At 38.2% G+C, this 18,917-nt stretch overlaps 2 protein-coding genes across 21 annotated transcripts; one reads left to right on the top strand and one right to left on the bottom strand.

The window, feature by feature from the left end:
• Positions 1-1,969: 1,969 nt before the first annotated feature.
• Positions 1,970-8,566, top strand: LOC103721535. The gene is made up of 6 exons (XM_008811798.3): positions 1,970-2,105; positions 5,589-6,683; positions 6,886-6,948; positions 7,038-7,258; positions 7,747-7,853; positions 8,217-8,566. The coding sequence occupies exons 2-6, from the start codon at positions 5,591-5,593 to the stop codon at positions 8,329-8,331; spliced, it is 1,599 nt and encodes a 532-aa protein (XP_008810020.2). The 5' UTR covers positions 1,970-2,105; positions 5,589-5,590; the 3' UTR covers positions 8,332-8,566.
• A 3,528-nt stretch (positions 8,567-12,094) lies between these two features.
• Positions 12,095-15,625, bottom strand: LOC103721536 (sulfite exporter TauE/SafE family protein 3-like). Of its 20 annotated transcripts, XM_039117681.1 has the most exons (8): positions 14,731-15,625; positions 14,471-14,508; positions 14,189-14,335; positions 14,046-14,107; positions 13,758-13,882; positions 13,599-13,685; positions 13,469-13,519; positions 13,063-13,368 (listed from the first exon to the last, which is right to left on the bottom strand). In XM_039117681.1, exons 4-8 carry the CDS (start codon positions 14,068-14,070, stop codon positions 13,132-13,134), a joined length of 525 nt encoding a protein of 174 aa, XP_038973609.1. In that variant the 5' UTR covers positions 14,071-14,107; positions 14,189-14,335; positions 14,471-14,508; positions 14,731-15,625; the 3' UTR covers positions 13,063-13,131. The 20 variants fall into 20 exon arrangements, 13 of the variants coding, with proteins under 13 accessions (XP_038973615.1, XP_038973609.1, XP_038973612.1 ...); XM_039117684.1 differs by adding an exon at positions 13,931-13,954 and having other exon boundaries at positions 13,758-13,849; positions 14,241-15,625; XM_039117682.1 differs by having other exon boundaries at positions 14,241-14,335; positions 14,471-15,625.
• Positions 15,626-18,917: the final 3,292 nt, after the last annotated feature.

Raw genomic sequence — 18,917 nt, 5'->3', positions numbered from 1 at the left:
ATGAATTGCAAAAAGTTGAGGCATGAAAATTTATATTTACGTCCTCACTAAAAAAATTAATTTATAAGCTAAGGTTTGAGGGGTGAAAAAGTCTTTTCATGATGTTAGAAGCTATTTCACAATGTCCTAAAACGTTCGGGATGATGACATCCAATGTGGGTTTGATTTTTCATATATGAAGGTTTGAATGGTGATAATATCCGCATATAATGAGGCTCTTCTAAAACTATTATTTTGTTGTGAAATGGAAATAATATTTATTGGATTTTTTTTTGGGGGGGGGGCAGGGCACCGTCGAGGTCGTCACCGACATGTTTTTCCTTTCCTTGTGAGGCATGGTTTCGAGAGTGAAGAGACAAAAAAAGAGAGGAGGATCGAGTGGGTCAGAATTTGTAGTTCCCCTACGAGACGATAAATTGCAAAAAGTTGAGGCATGAAAATTTATATTTACGTCCTCACTAAAAAAATTAATTTATAAGCTAAGGTTTGAGGGGTGAAAAAGTCTTTTCATGATGTTAGAAGCTATTTCACAATGTCCTAAAACGTTCGGGATGACGACATCCAATGTGGGTTGATGACAATGATAAACTTACATGATACCATTGGTAGTGAGGGTAAATATGTAAATTAAAACTTTTAAGGATAAATATGTCATTAGTTATTTTTATAGGGCATATATGCAAAAACTCCGATAAAAATAGAGAGCGATCGAGATTTTACAACTTATCATTCTAATTGGCAGCAAAATAAAGCATAGAATGAAATCTTCATGCATAGCTTTACAACAATTAGAAGATGGTATAGAGTTCAAATTTTGGAAAGCCTTCAACCCTAGATTCTCCTAATCTAGGATTGTGGTAATGTAATAGAAGCATTTCAAGTAGTATATACATACAAAGTTTTAGCTTAAAAATAAATTGAAAGGTTAGCTATGCTTAGGCAAAGAAATTTAAATCAAACTTATGATCTGATTATTGAAGTTAGAGGCGAAGCCTAAAATTAGAGTCAATAGAGAAACCATGTAGCACACCGATTTTCTGTATACGAAAGTTTGAATGGCGATAATATCTGCATATAATGAGGCTCTTCTAAAACTATTATTTTGTTGTGAAATAGAAATGATATTTATTGGCTCATTCCCTACACTAGCAATAGATTGAGCCTTTGGTTATAAAAGGCCAATAAACTATGACCAATGTTTCTGGTCATTATAACGAAGAAATTGCAGAAAGATAACGGTGAAATCAAAAATTGTTGGAAATGTCATTTTTTCCAGAACAAATATTATTTTTGAGTAATATAAGAATTCACATAAATAAATTTATTTCAATCTGATAAATAAGAAAAAAAAACCAATAAAATGGTTGTTATGCATGGACTCTTACGAGAGGATAACAGTTAAACAACAATCATTATTTAAAGCATTGTTATAACGACATATTTATTATATACAGATACATACATGCATACACTTTTTTGAGCTTTCCCTATGGTACGTAATCATGCAAAGTTAATATTATTATTTAAGTTACTGTTCTCTAAAATTAGTAACTTTATCGGATGTTGCTAATCTTTGTATGGGCTAAGTGTATAACTAAAACCGCGAAAATTCAAACTTTGTAATAAAGAATTGAAACTTTGGAATCAAAATTTTCGTTTTTATATTACTATTGTCCGTTGATTATGTACAGGGCCTTTTTAGACTCTGTTTGGTTGCATCGAAGCAGCCACATCCGGCGTTAATTAAATTATGAATTCTTTTAAATTAATAAAACGTACCTCACGTGCTAATGCTATGGCGTTAATTATATCGACCAATTTGAAACGTTGCCCATCAAGATTCGGAATTTTGAGATCAAAACATTTCCCTGTGCGATCGTGGTGCCATGCAAGAGCGGGTTTCAAAATTTGAAACACCTCGGCGCCGTGCGCGTGGGCATCACAATTACTCTATTTACACCCCCTTTCTCTCGCCTCCCACCCTTCCCTCGCCTTTCTTTCTCTCCGATCCCGATCCCGACGTCCTCCAAGCCCTGCCCTCCTCGCGGTCCCGGCAGCTCTTCGCCGGCTTCTCCTCTGGCTCCGGCGACTCTCCTCCGACGAAGGTATGTTGTTCTGCCCCTCCATCCCTCTCTCTTGCTTTCTTGATCTCTCTCGCCGGAACCCTAGATCTCCCCACCTTCTCTCTTTTCGACCCCCTGTCTCTCTCGCGCTGATCTTGATCTCTTTCCCCACTGCCTCTTTCGCTTTTTCTCTATCCGAATCTCAACACCCCCCCTCTCTTGTCTCGCTCCTGCTGTTGTATGATATAGGATTTGATGGAATTCTCTGGTGAATTCAGTGGGTCAAAAGATTCTTTTTTCTCTTATATAAACTGTGGCTGTTGTCTTTCTATGGTGGTTTTGTATGCAACTGATGCTAGGAGCTTTTCTTGGCCAGATTCTGATTTGAAAAACCATGATAAAGGTTTAATTTTGACATATGCGTCATTCTTGATGCTTTGTACTGATCTTGGTATTCTCATTTATGAAAGGCTCATGAGTGCGGATCAAAATTTGAGTGGCTTCATCAGTGGTTTTTAATTTATAAGTATCTTTATGGTTTAGAATCATGTTTTGCATACTATTCTTATGATGTTTGAGTAATTATGATATTTATGCTTCTTGGTTTATTATAACATTGCCTCCTTCAGTACTTAGATGGATAATCTTGCTGGCTCGGATATGGTTGTTGATCTATTGGATGAATAGTCTTGGAAAACATTGGACATCTATTACTTGCGTCATTTCTTCTACTGCTCTATTTTTCCTATTCTTATGGTTTTGAAATGCAGTAATTACCTCATCTTTTGCTAGGTTTTAATGTTGTCTATAATGCATGTTTACAATTTGGTGGTACTATGGGGGTTAAAGGCAATATTTTACTTGATATCTGTCAGCTGTTCTTATGGATCACATAAATCACATTCCCTTTCCATTCAAGTGTCCCAGTTCTTCTTAGAACATGGAGTACATGATTTGTCTTGTTATCTCTCCGGCTGTATTGTATGTGATTTGTATCAATCCCGCAATCAAGTGTTATTGCCGTGCTTCTTCTAAATCCCTGCAGTCAAGGAATGTAAGCTATTGGCGGACTTGGACATAAACACGACACCTACAATGAGAACACATGCGTATAAAAGTTTTCCTGAAGTTGTAATGGCATAAAAGCTTGAAATGTGAGTGAACAATGAGCGGTCAACCTTAGATTGGATGAACGGTTGTCAACCTTAGATTGGGTGAACATAGGTCTATGAAAGCAATAGAAAACATGACAAACCAATTTAGTGATGCTTATTTGAGTCAATATGAGGTGTTGCTGGAATTTGGACCCGGGGGCGACCACTGGGCCAGGAAGGAGGAGCTCTGTGAAGGCTTGGCGAACGACGGCGATCCGGCGATGTGCGGCATCCTCCGGAAGACCTGCAAGAAGCCGGTGGCCGGGTTTTTCTGGCGCCGGCCCTCCGATGCTTAAGTCAGAGAGATGGCCCAAAGATATGCAAGAGCGGAGCTTGAGTCAGAGAATCGGGAAAAATCCCCCTTCCCCCCTCAGGAATTCCCTATTTATAGGGGGAACGGGTTTACCTGTGATGAGACAGGGCGAAGGCACTGCCGTATGGTTGGACGTACAGTGGAAGTTAATGCTCGATCGTGTAAATCAATGCTGTCTTCGTAGGAGATCAGGCCGAAGTCTTTGAATTACTACGGAACCATGCTGTCGTTTATGGCCAAACAGGTTTGCCGTGTGGAGCTAAACATTCGTAGACAACACGAGCCATGCGCCTTAATTGTTGAGTGAGCCACATGAGCCACATGCATTGATTGTTGAGTGAAATAGGCGTTTGGAGAGGCCATACGTTTTAAGTGTTGCGTAAGCTGAATGTCTGGGGAGGCTATACATATCGATTGTTGGCAAGGACAGGGCACGATTCGTGGGAGAACACGATAATGGCGGTCTACCGCTCGGATGCTTCCTAGTCGGAGGAGCCGCTTGGGCACTTTCAAGCCCTTAAGTCGGGATCCATTCGGCCGCCCCTTGCTCGGAGGGGTGCCCGGTCGCCTCCTGCTCGGAGGGGGCGCTCGGTCGCCCCCTGCTCGGAGGGGGCGCTCGGTCGCCTCCTGCTCGGAGGGATGCTTGGTTGCCTTTTGCTCGGAGGGATGCTTGGTTGCCTCCTGCTCGGGGAGATGCTTGGTTGCTTCCTGCTCGGACACAACTTTTTCCCCCCAACACGAGGACTTCATATCAAGCCATTTTAACTAAATATAGCCTGTGGAACTAGGTGGGCTTTACATTAATCAATGAATCCATCAGAATAGTACATGAATTTGTGAATTTGTAAACCCATATACATCTGTTTTAGCTTTGTGTTTGACTGCAACATGGTCAAGGTCCAAGTGTGATTCTGCTCAAATGCCTAAAGGTCAGTTTTCATAGAAAGGTTGCCAATTCTGGTTTTACAGTCTAATAAAAAAAGGCTGTTCACAGTAGTGGAATTAACTTAAACAAAAAGATGGTGAGAAATGTACAGGATTTTACAAAGAAATGGATGAAGATGAGTCTGCCTTTACCTAATATTGATCAGGTTTTCCTCCAATTCTAGACCTGGAAAAAGGAAAATAAAAAAAGAGTAGCCATGTTGAGGATGGCAAGGTGAACGATGATATGATTATGGGGCTTCTGGTGGGGTGATGAGGTTGGTGGTGCTGGTGATGGATAATGTGAGACTTGGAGTTTTGGATATATTAGGACCTGGGATGGTGGTATGGATGAACCAAGGAAGTGGAATAATATGGGAAAGCTAATTTATTGTTTCAAAAAAGGGAAAATATATTAATGAAAAACAATACTCTGCATGTAAAAAAAATCATGACTGTGAGGATCATGGGCGCAGTATAACTTTTGACTCGTAAGTGTGCATTTTTTTTGCATGATGACTGAAGATCATGCAACAGAGCAAGTTAGCAGCATCCTGGAGATGATGAAAAATACTAATGGAATTCGGACAATGTTTACCCCAGTTTATTGAATTTGATGAAAAGAATTAATGGTTATATACTGAAGTTAGATTATAAATTGTAACTTTTGAAATAGTCTTTGTTCTGTGCTATTGGATTAGATGTCTACTTGGCCATTCACTTCATATGTACACTTGAGACACCATGCCAATTCCTGCACCTATCTACCTACTCTCTCCACCTACATGTTTATAAGGCTCAAGTAATCATATGTTTATGCTATACCTTATTGCAAAAGTCCTTCGCTTCTAGTTGTTTATTATCACTTGACCATAATTTTGGATTCATTTATTTGCTTTTTGGACCATAAAGCCCTCACATTCAAAGGACTATGCAAAACTAAAATTTATATTGAGGCCAGGTGACTGTATTTTTTTTTCTTTATTTATTTTGTAGTCTAAATGTAGCTTGTGTAAAGATTAATATCCGCTGATGATGCAAAAAAAATTCATTTTCTTCTTTTATTGTTGTACATTCATCTTGTTGATTTCATGTGATTTGAAACCTGTGCCTGACAATAGCTCTTTATTCCAGGAATGAGAACCTGTAATTTGAAATCCTCTAACATGAAAGAAGCTGAAGCACTTAGAAATCCAGGTAAAGAAGATGAGGTATCTCAAATTACAGTGGCAAGTGCGTCTGTGCTTTCAGATAGACTTGTACCAGGGACTGCAGGCAAAGGTTCTCTTGAACAGGATACCTGTTTGAGCTTGGGTCAGGTTGGCACTAAAATCTTTTCCGCAAACGTAGGATGTGATGCCATATCAGAATGCAATAAAGAAACTAGCGGACCATGTTTCCCTGCAAAAGTGAATGAAGAGCATGAACACAATAAGGTGGATTCTGTGGGCCTTACTGTGGATCTGAACACTGTAGATGTTTCCAGTATGGTGGAACAGAACCCCTTTTATCCCTATAAAATGTTGGGGCAGGTGAAAACTGGAGATGCCTCGGAGTGTGGAAGCACTACTGGTCCACTGGAGGAGAGTGAACCATTGAGAATGTGGAAAGAAATGAAACAGAATGGCTTCCTTTCATCTTCACATGGAGGCATACCAATGCCCAAGCAACGTGGCCGCCAGCCTAGAAAGAGAAAAGACGACAAGTCCAGAAGAAAGGCTGAGTCTGCAAGGAGAGAACAGGCTAACAGGTTCATGAAAATTGCTGCTCCAAGTGGACTGCTTTCTGGACTAAACCCTGGGATCATTAACCATGTGAGAAATAGCAAACAAGTTCATTCCATAATAGAGGCTATAGTGCGGTCTGAGAAGCGTGATGGACAAACCCAAAATAAATTCACTGATCAAATGGGTAGGGAAAGTAAAGATACTAATGATAGGTGGAAAGAGCATAACTATGCCCATGTTTCAGCAACCCATCAGTCGAATGTATCTTTAAATAAGCCATCTGTTCCTTCCAGCTTGGATCGAAGCATAGAAATGAATATAGCTGAAGACAAGCTTCATTGTGGAATTTCTACAACTTCACAGTTCACCAAAAAAGATGATAATGATGCCCTTACCCTGAAACTCTCATCAGCTGTAACAGAGACATCAGAAAATGCCTGCAGTGCATCAAATGACAATCACTCTGCAAACCAAGATAACATTACCTCTTTATCACTTAAAGGTAATCCTTAACATGTATGTGATGCTTCCTCTTTTTTTGTATATGCCTACTTGCTGATATCATTTCAAATTCCCAGAAAATTTGGCCATTTATATAGGTGATATTATGCTTCTAGAAACCTCAGACATGAACGGGGAGGATACGCAAATGTGTTAAAAACTGCAGATGAGCTAATTTGACTTTTTTTTTTTTCCATTTACAGCTGCTACTGTTGCTTCTGAGTGGCTGGACCTACTTCAGCAGGACATCAAAGGGCGTCTTGCTGGTAATCTTTTGTTAAACTTAAAGCATAAGTCTTTTAATATGGTTTAGTATGCTCGTATTGTGTAATTGAAGTTCTGTTCATGAATGAAGCTCTGAGGCGCAGCAAGAAGAGAGTAAGGAATGCTATCCAAACAGAATTGCCTTACCTATTATCAACAGAGTTCTCGTCTAACCAAGAAAACGATCCCTCATTTGCTCATTCCTCTGAGGCTCAATGTTCAAAGAAACATACCCCAGAGATGCATGTGGCACGATGGAGATCGCTTTTCAGTCAGATGGATAGAGCATTGTACGAGGAAGGAAAACATTTGGTGAGTATTCTGTTAAGATGTTATAGTTTTAGATCTTAGATGATTAGTGATTTTAATAGAATTACTGAAGTTTATCTAATTATGTATTTACCAACATCAGTTTTACGGTATAATGAGAACTATTTTGATTTGATTTTAGCTTATTTCTTTCCTCTTTTTTTTGTTAAAAAATATCTGTGGTTTCCTTCTGTCTTAACCTCTGTTGGTAATAATAAATTCTGACAATGGTTCTTTATGTATAGCCCTAAATGTTTGGATGCTGAGGGTATTGGTTTGAACAGCTGGTTGTCATATTTCTTTCAAGGAAGAGAGTGCCTTTTAATATATTTAGTATGTTCCGAGCAGGACTTGTATGGTAGTCCCAAATAAATATGTTAAAGCAAGTTGATTATGTTATAAAAGTCATTGGAAGAATCATATGCTGATTGACTTATTTAAAGTGATTATTTTTGGTGCAATAAATGGATAAATGTGGTTGCTTGTCTCAGGAGAATTGGTTGAAACAAGTCCAAGAAATGCAACTGCATTGTGAGAAAGGCTTGAAACATGTATGTGTGGATGGGTTATCACAATTTGGGTCATCAGAGGATTCCAGGTTTGTCAGATTTTCGTAGTTTTTAACTACAAGAATCTAACTTTTATTTCAACTGTTCTTTGAAAAATTGTGCATGATATGTTGTCATAGCTCTGTCCCTTGAATGTTTTAATGAGTATCTTATTTTAAATGCAGGACAAAAGCAAATATTTTTGCTGAGCCAATTTTTTTTGGATGCTTTAGCATGTATAAATATCCCTAGAAAGACATGAAAGATCTGCCATGCCTGTGTTAATTTTTAAGCTATTTACCTGAGAATCATGCCTCATTTGTTGTAATTAGACATGTATTAAACATATGCAGCTTCTATTCATGTCATCCAATTATGATAAAACTATTAATTGAATGCTTTTCTGTTCTCAGTAAATTGAAAAAATCCGAGGCTTACGAGCGTGAGTGTGCAGTCAGGGCTGCAGCAGCATCCATCTACTCCACATGCAACTTGATCATGACAACTGAAAACGTGCCATGTTTCTGATTTCATCTGAGCATGCCTTTTTTTTTCTTTATCTAATTTTATTATGATATTTATACTTTGTTTGTGTTACTGAAATCCTGTTGTGCATTTATCACTCAGGTGACTTAGGGTGGAGCTTTATTTCATTACCCTTGTGCCATTAGAAAGAGTATTAGTTTTTCTGAATTATTTCTGACATGACTGATTGTTCCCCATAATTAATCTGAAATGAAGTACAACTTTTTATTTCTTTTTATATCATTTTCTCTTCTCTTGCAACAAACTCTTGGGGTCCAATTTCATCCCAGAGGAAGTTAAAATGACTGCTTAATGGAAAGTCTTAACATTTGGTTTTAATGCAATATGAGATAAGATTGTAAGCAGGACTTGCAGGGCTGAAGATGGTTCATGGTGAGAATTGTAGTTCTACAGATTATGTTACTGGATGAGCTTGGTGAGCTTTAGGCTGTTCAAATTCCGCATATCAAAAGGGGCTTGAGTTAAGCTCAACTATAGATGTCAATCTTAATTTTGAACCACTTAAAGGTAGCCACGGTGTGGAAGGCCATGTAAATTTAGCTGACATTAAGTCAATACATATGCAAGACGTGAAGGGTAGGCTATGTAACACTTCCTCCATAAAACCCCGTTTGGAGAAGCTATTGACAATTGAGCTTTTATAAAAAGTTGTTTGGTAATTATATTTGTAAAGTATTGTGGAACTTAACATGTGTTTGGTAAACAAACTGAGAAAGTACTTTTGGTATGATAAAATGACTATAACGAACATTACATAGTATTATACAACAGAGCATAATAAAATATAATGTATTAATATATAAATATACAATATAGTATAATATTAATATAATATAATATTATTATAATATAGTAATATAATAATGTATACTATAGCATAATAATTTAATATAATATTAAATTATTTGACATAACATATCAATATATTATGATATAATGTAATATAATATTATATTTATAGTATAATACAATAATAAAGATATAAAATATTATAATTATTTGCATAAATTAATTTTTCATCCTCTCGATAACTATGGTATAATATAACATAATATTAATATATTATGATATAATATATTAATATATTATGATATAATATATTAATATATTATGATATAATATAATATTATATTTATAGTATAATACGATAATAAAGGTATAAAGAGACATTTTGTGCAATTATTATATTTTATTATAAGTATTTTGATCCAAAAGGAGAAAATATTATAACTCAAAACAGTTTTTCGACAATTCCTAAAAGTGCTTTTTGGAGAAACTCCAAATTGAAGCTTCTTCCAAAAAGCTATTTTAGTTTTCTGTGAAAGCTAAAACAACTTTCCTAAGAGCTGCAGAGTTGGACATCAGACGCCTTCACTGTTGACATCCCTCGGGGCAAGGATCAGGGTCGGGGTGCCGCTGGACTACCCGACCGAGGTGGTAGTCGAAGAGACGGCGGTGGTCGGCGTCGACAACTCGACATGTCAATCCTCCACGACGTGACATTAGGCAGCACCGACAAGGAGAGCGGCAATCGGCACCCAAAGATCAGCGACGACGTCTTGGTGGGTGCAGGGACGCAGATACTGGAGAACGTGGAGGTCGGGGAGGGAGCGAAGATCGGGGCCAGGTCGGTGGTGTTGAGGGCGGTGCCGCCGAGGACAACAGACCCAAACACGTCCTCGACCCGAATTTTTTTGGTCGGATCCGAATTATACATGGACTCGACTAGACCCGAATGACCCATCGGGTCCAAAATTGTAGCCATGGACCCGACTTGATCTTCAATTGGGTTGGATCTGGGTCCAAAATTAGGATTCAAATAAGAAATCGGGTCAAGTCAAGGTCACTCAAGATCCGACCCGACCCATTTGCACCCCTACGTACATACATGTCATAGATACATGCAATCGTATACACAAACATGCATACATGCCCACATACATGCATATGCATCCATACATGTATGCATGCACACATCCATTCAAATGCATGCATACATCCATACGGGGGTGTTTGGTATGGGATGATCGTCTCAGGATCAAGGGTGATGTGAGTGGAGGTGATGAGATCACTGCATTTGGTTGCACCACGGTGATCCTACGTTATGGTGATCCTAAATCACCTCCACTCCTTAAATCACCGCCCAACCTGGTGATGGGATACCTGTTCTTGAGGTCGAAAATTCAAGATCACCCAAGGGCAGTGATCCTGGGTTGAAAGTTAAAGACAAAAATACTCCTCAATTTAGCAAAAAAATTGATATATCAATATATCATCAATATATTATGTCAATATTATATATATATATATAATATTATATATAATATTATATATATTATATTAATGATATATATTATATTATAATATATTACTAATTATATTATTATCATATTATTATTGAAGGATAATTTTAAATTATAGTAGAAATATATTATTATATTTTATATTTATATAATGAAAATATTTAATATATTATTCCTATTTACCTTATTTTTCTGATCAAAATAATTATTAGTATTAAAAAATCTATTATAAGTATAAATAAAAATATTAATTCTATAATGAAAAATAACATATTTTTATAAGATTAATAATTTATAGGAGTAATAAATATATTTTATAGAATATATTAATAATTAATATATTGATAAATATATTAATATTTTATTATAATATATTTTATATGATTAATAAATATATGATAAGGGCTACTAAAAGTAGAATATGTAACAAAATTATGAAGCTATTATACGAATTAGCATATTGATTTACATTTTTGATTCATGAGAATTAAAAACATATAAAAAAATATATCTAAGATATATCAGGGGTATTTGTGGTATTATATAGTCAGTGATCTTGGATCTTCGTACCATACCAAACAAGTCATTCATGGATATTCGAGGATTTTTAATCACTGGATCATAGCCTGCCAAACACATTGATCTTAGATCACTGTGGATCAAATCACCCCAGCATTCAGATCACCGAGGACCTTAGATCACCGTGGTGATCCTGTTGGGGTTACCAAACGCCCCCTACATGCATACATACATATGCATATGTACATACATGCATACATGCATGCATGTGTAGATACATCTATACACGCATGCACACATACAACATATGCATCCATACATGCATACATGCATAGGCAACCATACATGCACAACTACATGCATACATGCACCCATACATGCATACCTACACACATGCACCCATACATGCATACCTACGCATGCACATATACATGCATATGCATGCTTACATGCATTAGCATTTATACATCCATACCGTGCATGCATCCGCATGTGCATCCATATTTACATCCATTCATATATCCATACATGCATATATACACACACACATGCATACATATATACATTCATCCATCCATCCATATACATGCATGCATGCATGCGCACATACAATTGTAAATACATACATATATGCATGCATGCAATCATACATATGTACGTACTAATAGACATACATATATGCAATCGTACATAAATACATTCATGTATACATGCATACACACACACATGCATGCATGTAAACATACGTATGCTTCCATACATGAATGCATGCACATATACGTGCATATGCATTATCCATCCATACATGCATGGATGCATCATCCATCCGTACATGCATGCACAAGTACATGCATATAAACATGCATTCGTATATAGATGCATGCATGCATCTATGTACACACACACACACACACACACACACACACACAAATTTTCAGAGGAAACTGGACTACACCTATACCACTGTGTATAGGATCACTTGCAACTCTGTGCACCATCTGTATCATTATTTGATCATGCTCTGCTCATCTCTTCTTGATACCTTAACAAAATGCCAATTACCTATATCACCATCTTAAATGCTTGTCAATGATCTGCACTATTGTTAATGATTTTCTCAAGAAGCCAAAGTACATTTCTAGTGTTGGATATCTGAATATCTTCATCACTTGCAACCATTTATAGTGTTTTAATACAGGCTTTCTTTAGCTCTTATGAGTACCATATCAACTAGGACGCTGATCAGCCACTAGAGATTTAGTGCATCCGACTGCTTGCAAACTGTTGTCAGTAGTCTAACATCTTCAACCATAATTTCACATGAGCTATAAAACTTATATTTCTCAGTAAATGCTTTCCAATCTTTTTCATGCTTTCCTTGCTGAAATAAATTGTTTCCATTCTCCCTTTCCTGCAGGCAGATTGAATGCATATTGTATGAAAGATCCAGTTGTTTTGGTCAGCTGTTGTTCTAGGATCTAGCAGACTTTTGAAAAGAAGTGCACAACCTTTTACAGCATAGACATGTTTAATTTCTTTATGCATTTTCTTATTCTATGTATGAATCAATATATAAGTTGTGTTTTAGCATGTTTATACATCAGTACCACTTAGTAAAGTGTGCATAGGGCATAGACCCTTCGTAACATTACATGTTTGGCTTAATTTCCTAACAGGATTTTGGATTCACTCCACCACTACCACTTCATGTTTCAGAGCTGCAACAATGAGCCATAAGCTAATTATAACAGCAGTGGACAGGTACTCAAACGCAGGGCAGCGCAGAAAAGATCCACTTTATCAGAACATACCAAGCACAAATTTGATTGCTTAAACAAGCAATATATGCAATCACCAAAAAAAACAAGCAGTATACGTGCCAAAAGAATAAGATACACGATCATGGTTCATATCAGTAAAATATGCAAATCGATCACTAGAGACAAAAATTCAAAGACAACTAAAAAATTGGCATAAATAATTGTCTGGCAATTCTATGAAAGTAAGTGAAGACATGATAAACACCTGTGGTGGAATGCCAAGCTCCAAAAAGAGCAGCAATGACACCTAATGAACAATGTATAAATAACCGATGGACTCTCCAGTTTGTCCCTTCATGCCCCTTGGACGCAATCATTCTTTTTCCCTTGTATAAACTAATCGTTTCATACACAGTCACTGCCACAGAGGCAGGGATCTGTAAAATTACAACATGATAATTTCATGTTCGCAAGGCCATTTGAAAGACTAGAGTCTAACTAGACCTTTAAACACATGATGGAAGCAAGGCATGGTACCTGAAGCAAGTTCAAAACCCCAAACCATATCGAACATGTTGCTGTATAGTTCTGCATGTATACAGCCAATATCAATCACAAACTTCCTTACTATTTTAGATCACTAAAGACTTATTCATCAATTACCCACCTTTGGGATCTGTAATACAAGGAATGCCATCCATACAAAGACAAGAAGGCCAAGCTCCTTCCAGCAAATATTCTGAAGAACTGGTACCTGCAGTGGTTACTGATTGTTGTCTGTCTTAACAACTTGGCGAAATGGTAAAGCAGACTGCTTCTAGCTTACCTCTGGATCTGCAGTCACCATATTCTCTTTTTGACCATCATTGCTTGGGCCAATAGCTAGAGGTTTATATTCTACTTCTTGATTCCCCCCACCTGGATAAAATGGGGGAGATAAAATACTTGTTTCTGAAACATAAACATAACCACGATATTATATATTCCTCCCATGCTTACTGTTGGGCTGAGAGCGTTTAGCAGCTTCGTGGAAGAAGAAAAGAAAGAGACAGTGAAATATTATTAATCAAGAGGATAAAAGATGCTAACAGGAAAGTAAGTGAAGGAAAGATACCTTCTTCATCAGTGTCTCCTTCCATGACTCAACACCTTTCATAAATGCCTTAGTTGATGTTCCTATAAAATACCATCAACATGCATGAAGGATGCTCCCATTAACAAAATCACAATGATCCTCCATGTCATATAACTGATTACCTAAGAAGAGCACAATTAGGAGAATTGTGGCCATCCAGTCAGGAAATATTACATTAAAAATGACACGCATACTGATCCCAAGTGTAAGCATTGGTTGAATAAGCAAAGCCAAGTCATAATCAATGATTGCTGCACCCATGATCATACCTGGTCAAAGAGCACCAAGATCTAAATACTTACAGCAAAATTAATTTAAGAAGAAAGCTTTTGCTTCCGGCCCAAATCTTAGTCAGAATATCATGCTAAACATAATCCATAGAAGACAATCAGAAATGAACTTACTTTAAATGGTCTCGATGGATGTGGAGGAAGAAAGACACCTAAACTTTGTAAGCAAATTCAAGCAAACAAGCTAAACAAAAGTATGTATCTTTTGAGTAGAAAATTCAGCTAAAGTGTAACAAACAAAATATAAAAATTGGCATCCAATCCATCTAAAGTGTAACCTTGGTGGCTCATCGTATCCCACAACTCTTAAGTTCTCTTAGTCACAAAACAACTTTCCCTTGCTAAGAAACAACAGAACAGAAGGAAATTCTTACGCTTTCAAAATGCGGTTGATGATTTGGGATCAAACCTACCAATAAGCGTAAGCATGGGAACAAAGATCCCACCCCAACCAATACCTCCAACGCTCCTGAACGCCGCTCCCAAGAACCCAATCGTCGAGCCTATAAGTCGACATCCGAATTCCATTGGCTGTTATCAAACACAGAATAATCCCATCATAACAGTTACAAATTCCCTTATTCATTTACTCCAAAATAAACAGAAAAGAAAACACAAAAGATAAAAATTTTGATAGGAGTTCCCGGCCAAACGTGGTGATAATAAGATCCGTCGGCCTGCCCCAACAAATCCACCACCGTTAGAAGATAATTAAACACAAACATCTCTTCGGCACTAACATCATCTATCAAAACCTCAATCTTGAGGCCCCGCTCTGCCGATACCGCCGCCGATGCCAAGAAGAAGCCGAGAGCAGTCAGAACCGAGGCTCTTAGCCTTCCCCTCCATCTCCCACCCAGGATCCACCTTAAATCTTCCCCTACTATCCTAAACAACGAAAAATCTAATCTTTACCAGATTTCCGGCGATTCTTTTCGTCTCCGGCCAGAAATCCACCGGAGTCGGCCGGAAAACCCTCAGAGCGCAAAAAGAAAAACAACAACCAGGTTCCTCCGAAGGGAGAAAGGAGATAACCGCTCTGGAACCCTCGGAGCGAGACACCCTTTCCAATTTTAGAAGGGCGAGAGGTGTCAGAAGAGAATCGAAGGGAGCCAATCGCCCCATAAGGCCGATCCTGGCGGCAAGACTTGCCGGACCTGTGCCGGAGGACGATAGTACTGTGTCGCCTCCAGGGCTAGAGAAGAAAGTGAGGAAGATCTCGTACTTCTGTATTACAGAAGAGGTAAGAGTTGAATTAAAATAGAGGCGGGACTCCTCGTTATATACTTATAACTAGCCTCGTTTACGAAAATGTCCCCGAGAGTTGGGACATGTACAACTATTCAAATTTTATCCGTTTTATTAGAGTGGATAAGACCGATGACGTATCATTCGCATGAAGGAAATAAAAGAAGATAATTTGTAATTTATTTTTTCTTTGTGAAATAAACTTTTAGAGATACAATGAAAATAAAGGCCTTCTAATTCTCCAGAAAGGATTAACTAAAACCTTCTAATTACTTTTGCAAGAACCAACATGCTTTCTTGGAGAACAATAATTCTTCTACCACAAAAAAGGTTGTAACAAAAGCCGCTTAATCTTTTATGCTCCCGGTATGATCTTCTTCAAATAATTCTTCTAACCTAGAAAGAGCTATAATGTCCTGAAGTTTCTTATAATATTATGAAGTTCGTTTAATTCGTTGCTTAACCCAAGAATAACTATAATATCCAGAATGATAAAAAGCTTAACATATCTTATTTAAATTTTTAAATATTTTTAAACAAAAAAATATAAAATTCAAAATGCAAAAGATGCCTTATTCAAAACCCATATTATCTCTTCTGTTCCATTTCACACCATCAAAGCACACTATTTTTATAGAGAGAAACGTGCTTTTACATCTTCTAAACCCAAAATGGCTGAGGAGAAAAAAAATTCCTTTTCGAGTGTGCTCCTAGGAGCATATCTAGTGGAGACAGAGTGGGGCTTATAGCTCAGAGGATAAAGTATGTGGCTGCAGACGATGGTGTCAAGGTTTCAAATCCCTTCTTGCTCACAACCTTCCAAAAAAGGGAAGGACCTTTTCTTTACCTATAAGGTAAAGAAATCATGATGCACATGCAAAGCTATTGAACTTAAGTAAGGTCTTCTATCGAAATGGAATGACCTTACTTTTTCTTTTTATTTGCCGTGAATGATTTGATCATTGCATATAGTAACTAAGTCTAGAATTAGCATATTTATGTTTTGCTCCTCATAACTCTTTCTTAGCCAGGATTCAGTAGTATAGCAGAGCAAGTACAAATATTAGTAGGATAACAAAAATGTGTTCCTTATCATTAATATGACTGCATCAAAGATGCACTACTAGTATAACATCTAAAAATTCCTAATTTGGCTATTTACAGGGATTATCTCAGATCTATGTCAAGGTATTGATGGTGATTCTCAAATATTATAGAATAGAATGTGATATAATGAGACAGAAGGCAACCGAAACAAAGATAGGAACGGGTTACCTACTCTTAACGGTTAAAGTGAGCTTTTTAATTCAACTCTTTATTTTTTAATTAAGAATTATTCAAATCTCCTCAAGTAGGATTCAAATCTATGAGTAGTTAGTTAATAGCCAACAACTATGCCACTAAGCTATTGAGGAACAATGGAAGATTCGATCTTATAGACTTCAAGTCCCATTCTCAACCCATGAACCATGAGTCCAAAACCTCCTTCGTAACTCTTATAACTTCTTCGGCTTTGTTCCATGCCTTATTTCATAGGGAAGCTCAAAATAGCTATATTTCATTATATTCCATCTACATCCTAATTCCATTCATTTAATATCCCTTTAGTATCATGTTGGATCCTATTTAATTAAACCCTGATCCCGTTTAATTAGAACCCACATCTTGACAAGTGTCCCTTGAATTTCGTAAATCCTGATCATCACAAGGGCATTAAGGTAATTGCACGGCAGTGAAAGGTTGCCTTGATGAGGGGTGACTCTTCACGTGTGTAACTAATCACGGCGTTTGGTCCCTGGAGAGGGCTATAAATAGCCTGTCAGACCCCTTCTCTTATACACGCATAAAGAGCTCTCTCTCCAGAAGATTACTCGCTAATCTTTGTTCAGATCACCGGTGATCGAGGCTGCACACGCATTTCAAAGCCCAAAGCGCAATTAAAGATGGATTTAGCGAATCAAGGTATGATTTATAATTCATTAAGTTAATCAATTCCATCAATGGTATCAGAGCGGATGGATTAGATTCCAAAATAAATCATACCCGTTTGGTTCGCTGGACGGTAGTGCTTTGGACCCTGATGTTATTTATCCATATGAAAGAATTTTTTCTGACCGATGTGGGACTAAATACTTCATCTCCTATTCCCCTCCTTTCACCTCGAATCAAGAAAAATGAGGAAGGGAGAGCCGCTGCCATGGCCACCACTGCGGCGGGTCTCGGTCGCGGCCCTCCCCGTCCTAACCAGTGGCCAACAGGGCCATCATCCAGCCACCGCCTCCCCGGCTGCCGCTGCGACCCGCCGTCCCGGCGAGCCCGCAGCGGCTGCGGCTCCCCATGGCCGCCATGGCCACCGCGGGCGGAGGAAAGAGAGGATTCGGCCCCGCCATGGCCTGCAGCCCGCCGCCAAGCGGCCTCGACCGCTGCCAGCGGCGCCAGCCGCTGCCACGGCGTCCGGCCGACGCCCCTGCGGCCCGTGACCGCGGGCTGCAGCCGCACCCTGCGGCCGAACCCCGCGGCCTCCGCGGCCGACCCCGGCCTCCGGCCCCGCCTTGTGGCCGCCCCGCGGCCTGCCGCCGCGCCTACGGCCGGCGGTGGCGGTTGCGCCGCCGTCGTTTAGGAGAGAAGGGGCCACTGGTTTTGGCCCCCTTCTGCTCCTTTCGTTTGGGGAAGATGAAGAGATGGGTTTCGGGTTTCGGGCATGGAATCCAACCCGAAATCCGAATCCATTTAAATAATAAAAAAAAAAGGGGTGAAGGGATTAACAGTTTCGGGTTATTGGGTCTCGGCCCCCAACCCGAAACCCGAATCTTTTTGACTAAACTGTGCTTTTTGCAGTTAAACCCCTGACAATATGTTATTCTGAAAAAGGGGCTTTAGAAATTCATATACGGTCCCCAGAAGAAAGTTGAGTTACAGGAAGGTCCTAAAATATATTTATTTGATCCCTGTACTTAGGATTTATTACAGAACAGTACACCAATTATTACATATTGGTCCCTGTAATGAATTTATTACATAAATGATCAATTTAGATGCTTTCTTATGATGATACATGATTGTTTAAATTATTCATATTTTTCATGATAAAAGGATGATATATGCATGAGACGAGCCAAAGCATCTTATGTAGGAAAAGACATATAAATGATTAAATTTGTGCATATTTGTGGTGACGAGCCAAAGCATCCCATAAATTTTAGAATGCTTTAGTTTAATTTAATCAATAAAGAGTCTTTTTATCATCATTTCATGAAATTGAATAGTTGCATCATATATAATGAACCGGCCCCAAAGGGAAATCATTATACAA

The sequence above is a fragment of the Phoenix dactylifera genome, unplaced genomic scaffold (genome assembly GCF_009389715.1).
Source record: "Phoenix dactylifera cultivar Barhee BC4 unplaced genomic scaffold, palm_55x_up_171113_PBpolish2nd_filt_p 000257F, whole genome shotgun sequence".
Lineage (NCBI taxonomy): Eukaryota > Viridiplantae > Streptophyta > Magnoliopsida > Arecales > Arecaceae > Phoenix > Phoenix dactylifera.
The sequence above is the reverse complement of the archived record's forward strand: the minus strand, read 5'-3'. Positions and strand labels throughout refer to the sequence as shown.

Excerpts from the sequence above, each read along its gene's own strand:
- LOC103721535 (XM_008811798.3), top strand. The coding sequence starts at position 5,591 with ATGAGAACCTGTAATTTGAAATCCTCTAACATGAAAGAAGCTGAAGCA. Across the intron at positions 6,949-7,037 it reads CATCAAAGGGCGTCTTGCTG|CTCTGAGGCGCAGCAAGAAG; the intron begins GTAATCTTTTGT and ends TCATGAATGAAG. Across the intron at positions 7,259-7,746 it reads ACGAGGAAGGAAAACATTTG|GAGAATTGGTTGAAACAAGT; the intron begins GTGAGTATTCTG and ends TGCTTGTCTCAG.
- LOC103721536 (XM_039117680.1), bottom strand. The coding sequence starts at position 14,070 with ATGGAAGGAGACACTGATGAAGAAG. Across the intron at positions 13,686-13,757 it reads TGGTGACTGCAGATCCAGAG|GTACCAGTTCTTCAGAATAT; the intron begins GTAAGCTAGAAG and ends TAACCACTGCAG. Across the intron at positions 13,369-13,468 it reads GGGTTTTGAACTTGCTTCAG|ATCCCTGCCTCTGTGGCAGT; the intron begins GTACCATGCCTT and ends GTAATTTTACAG.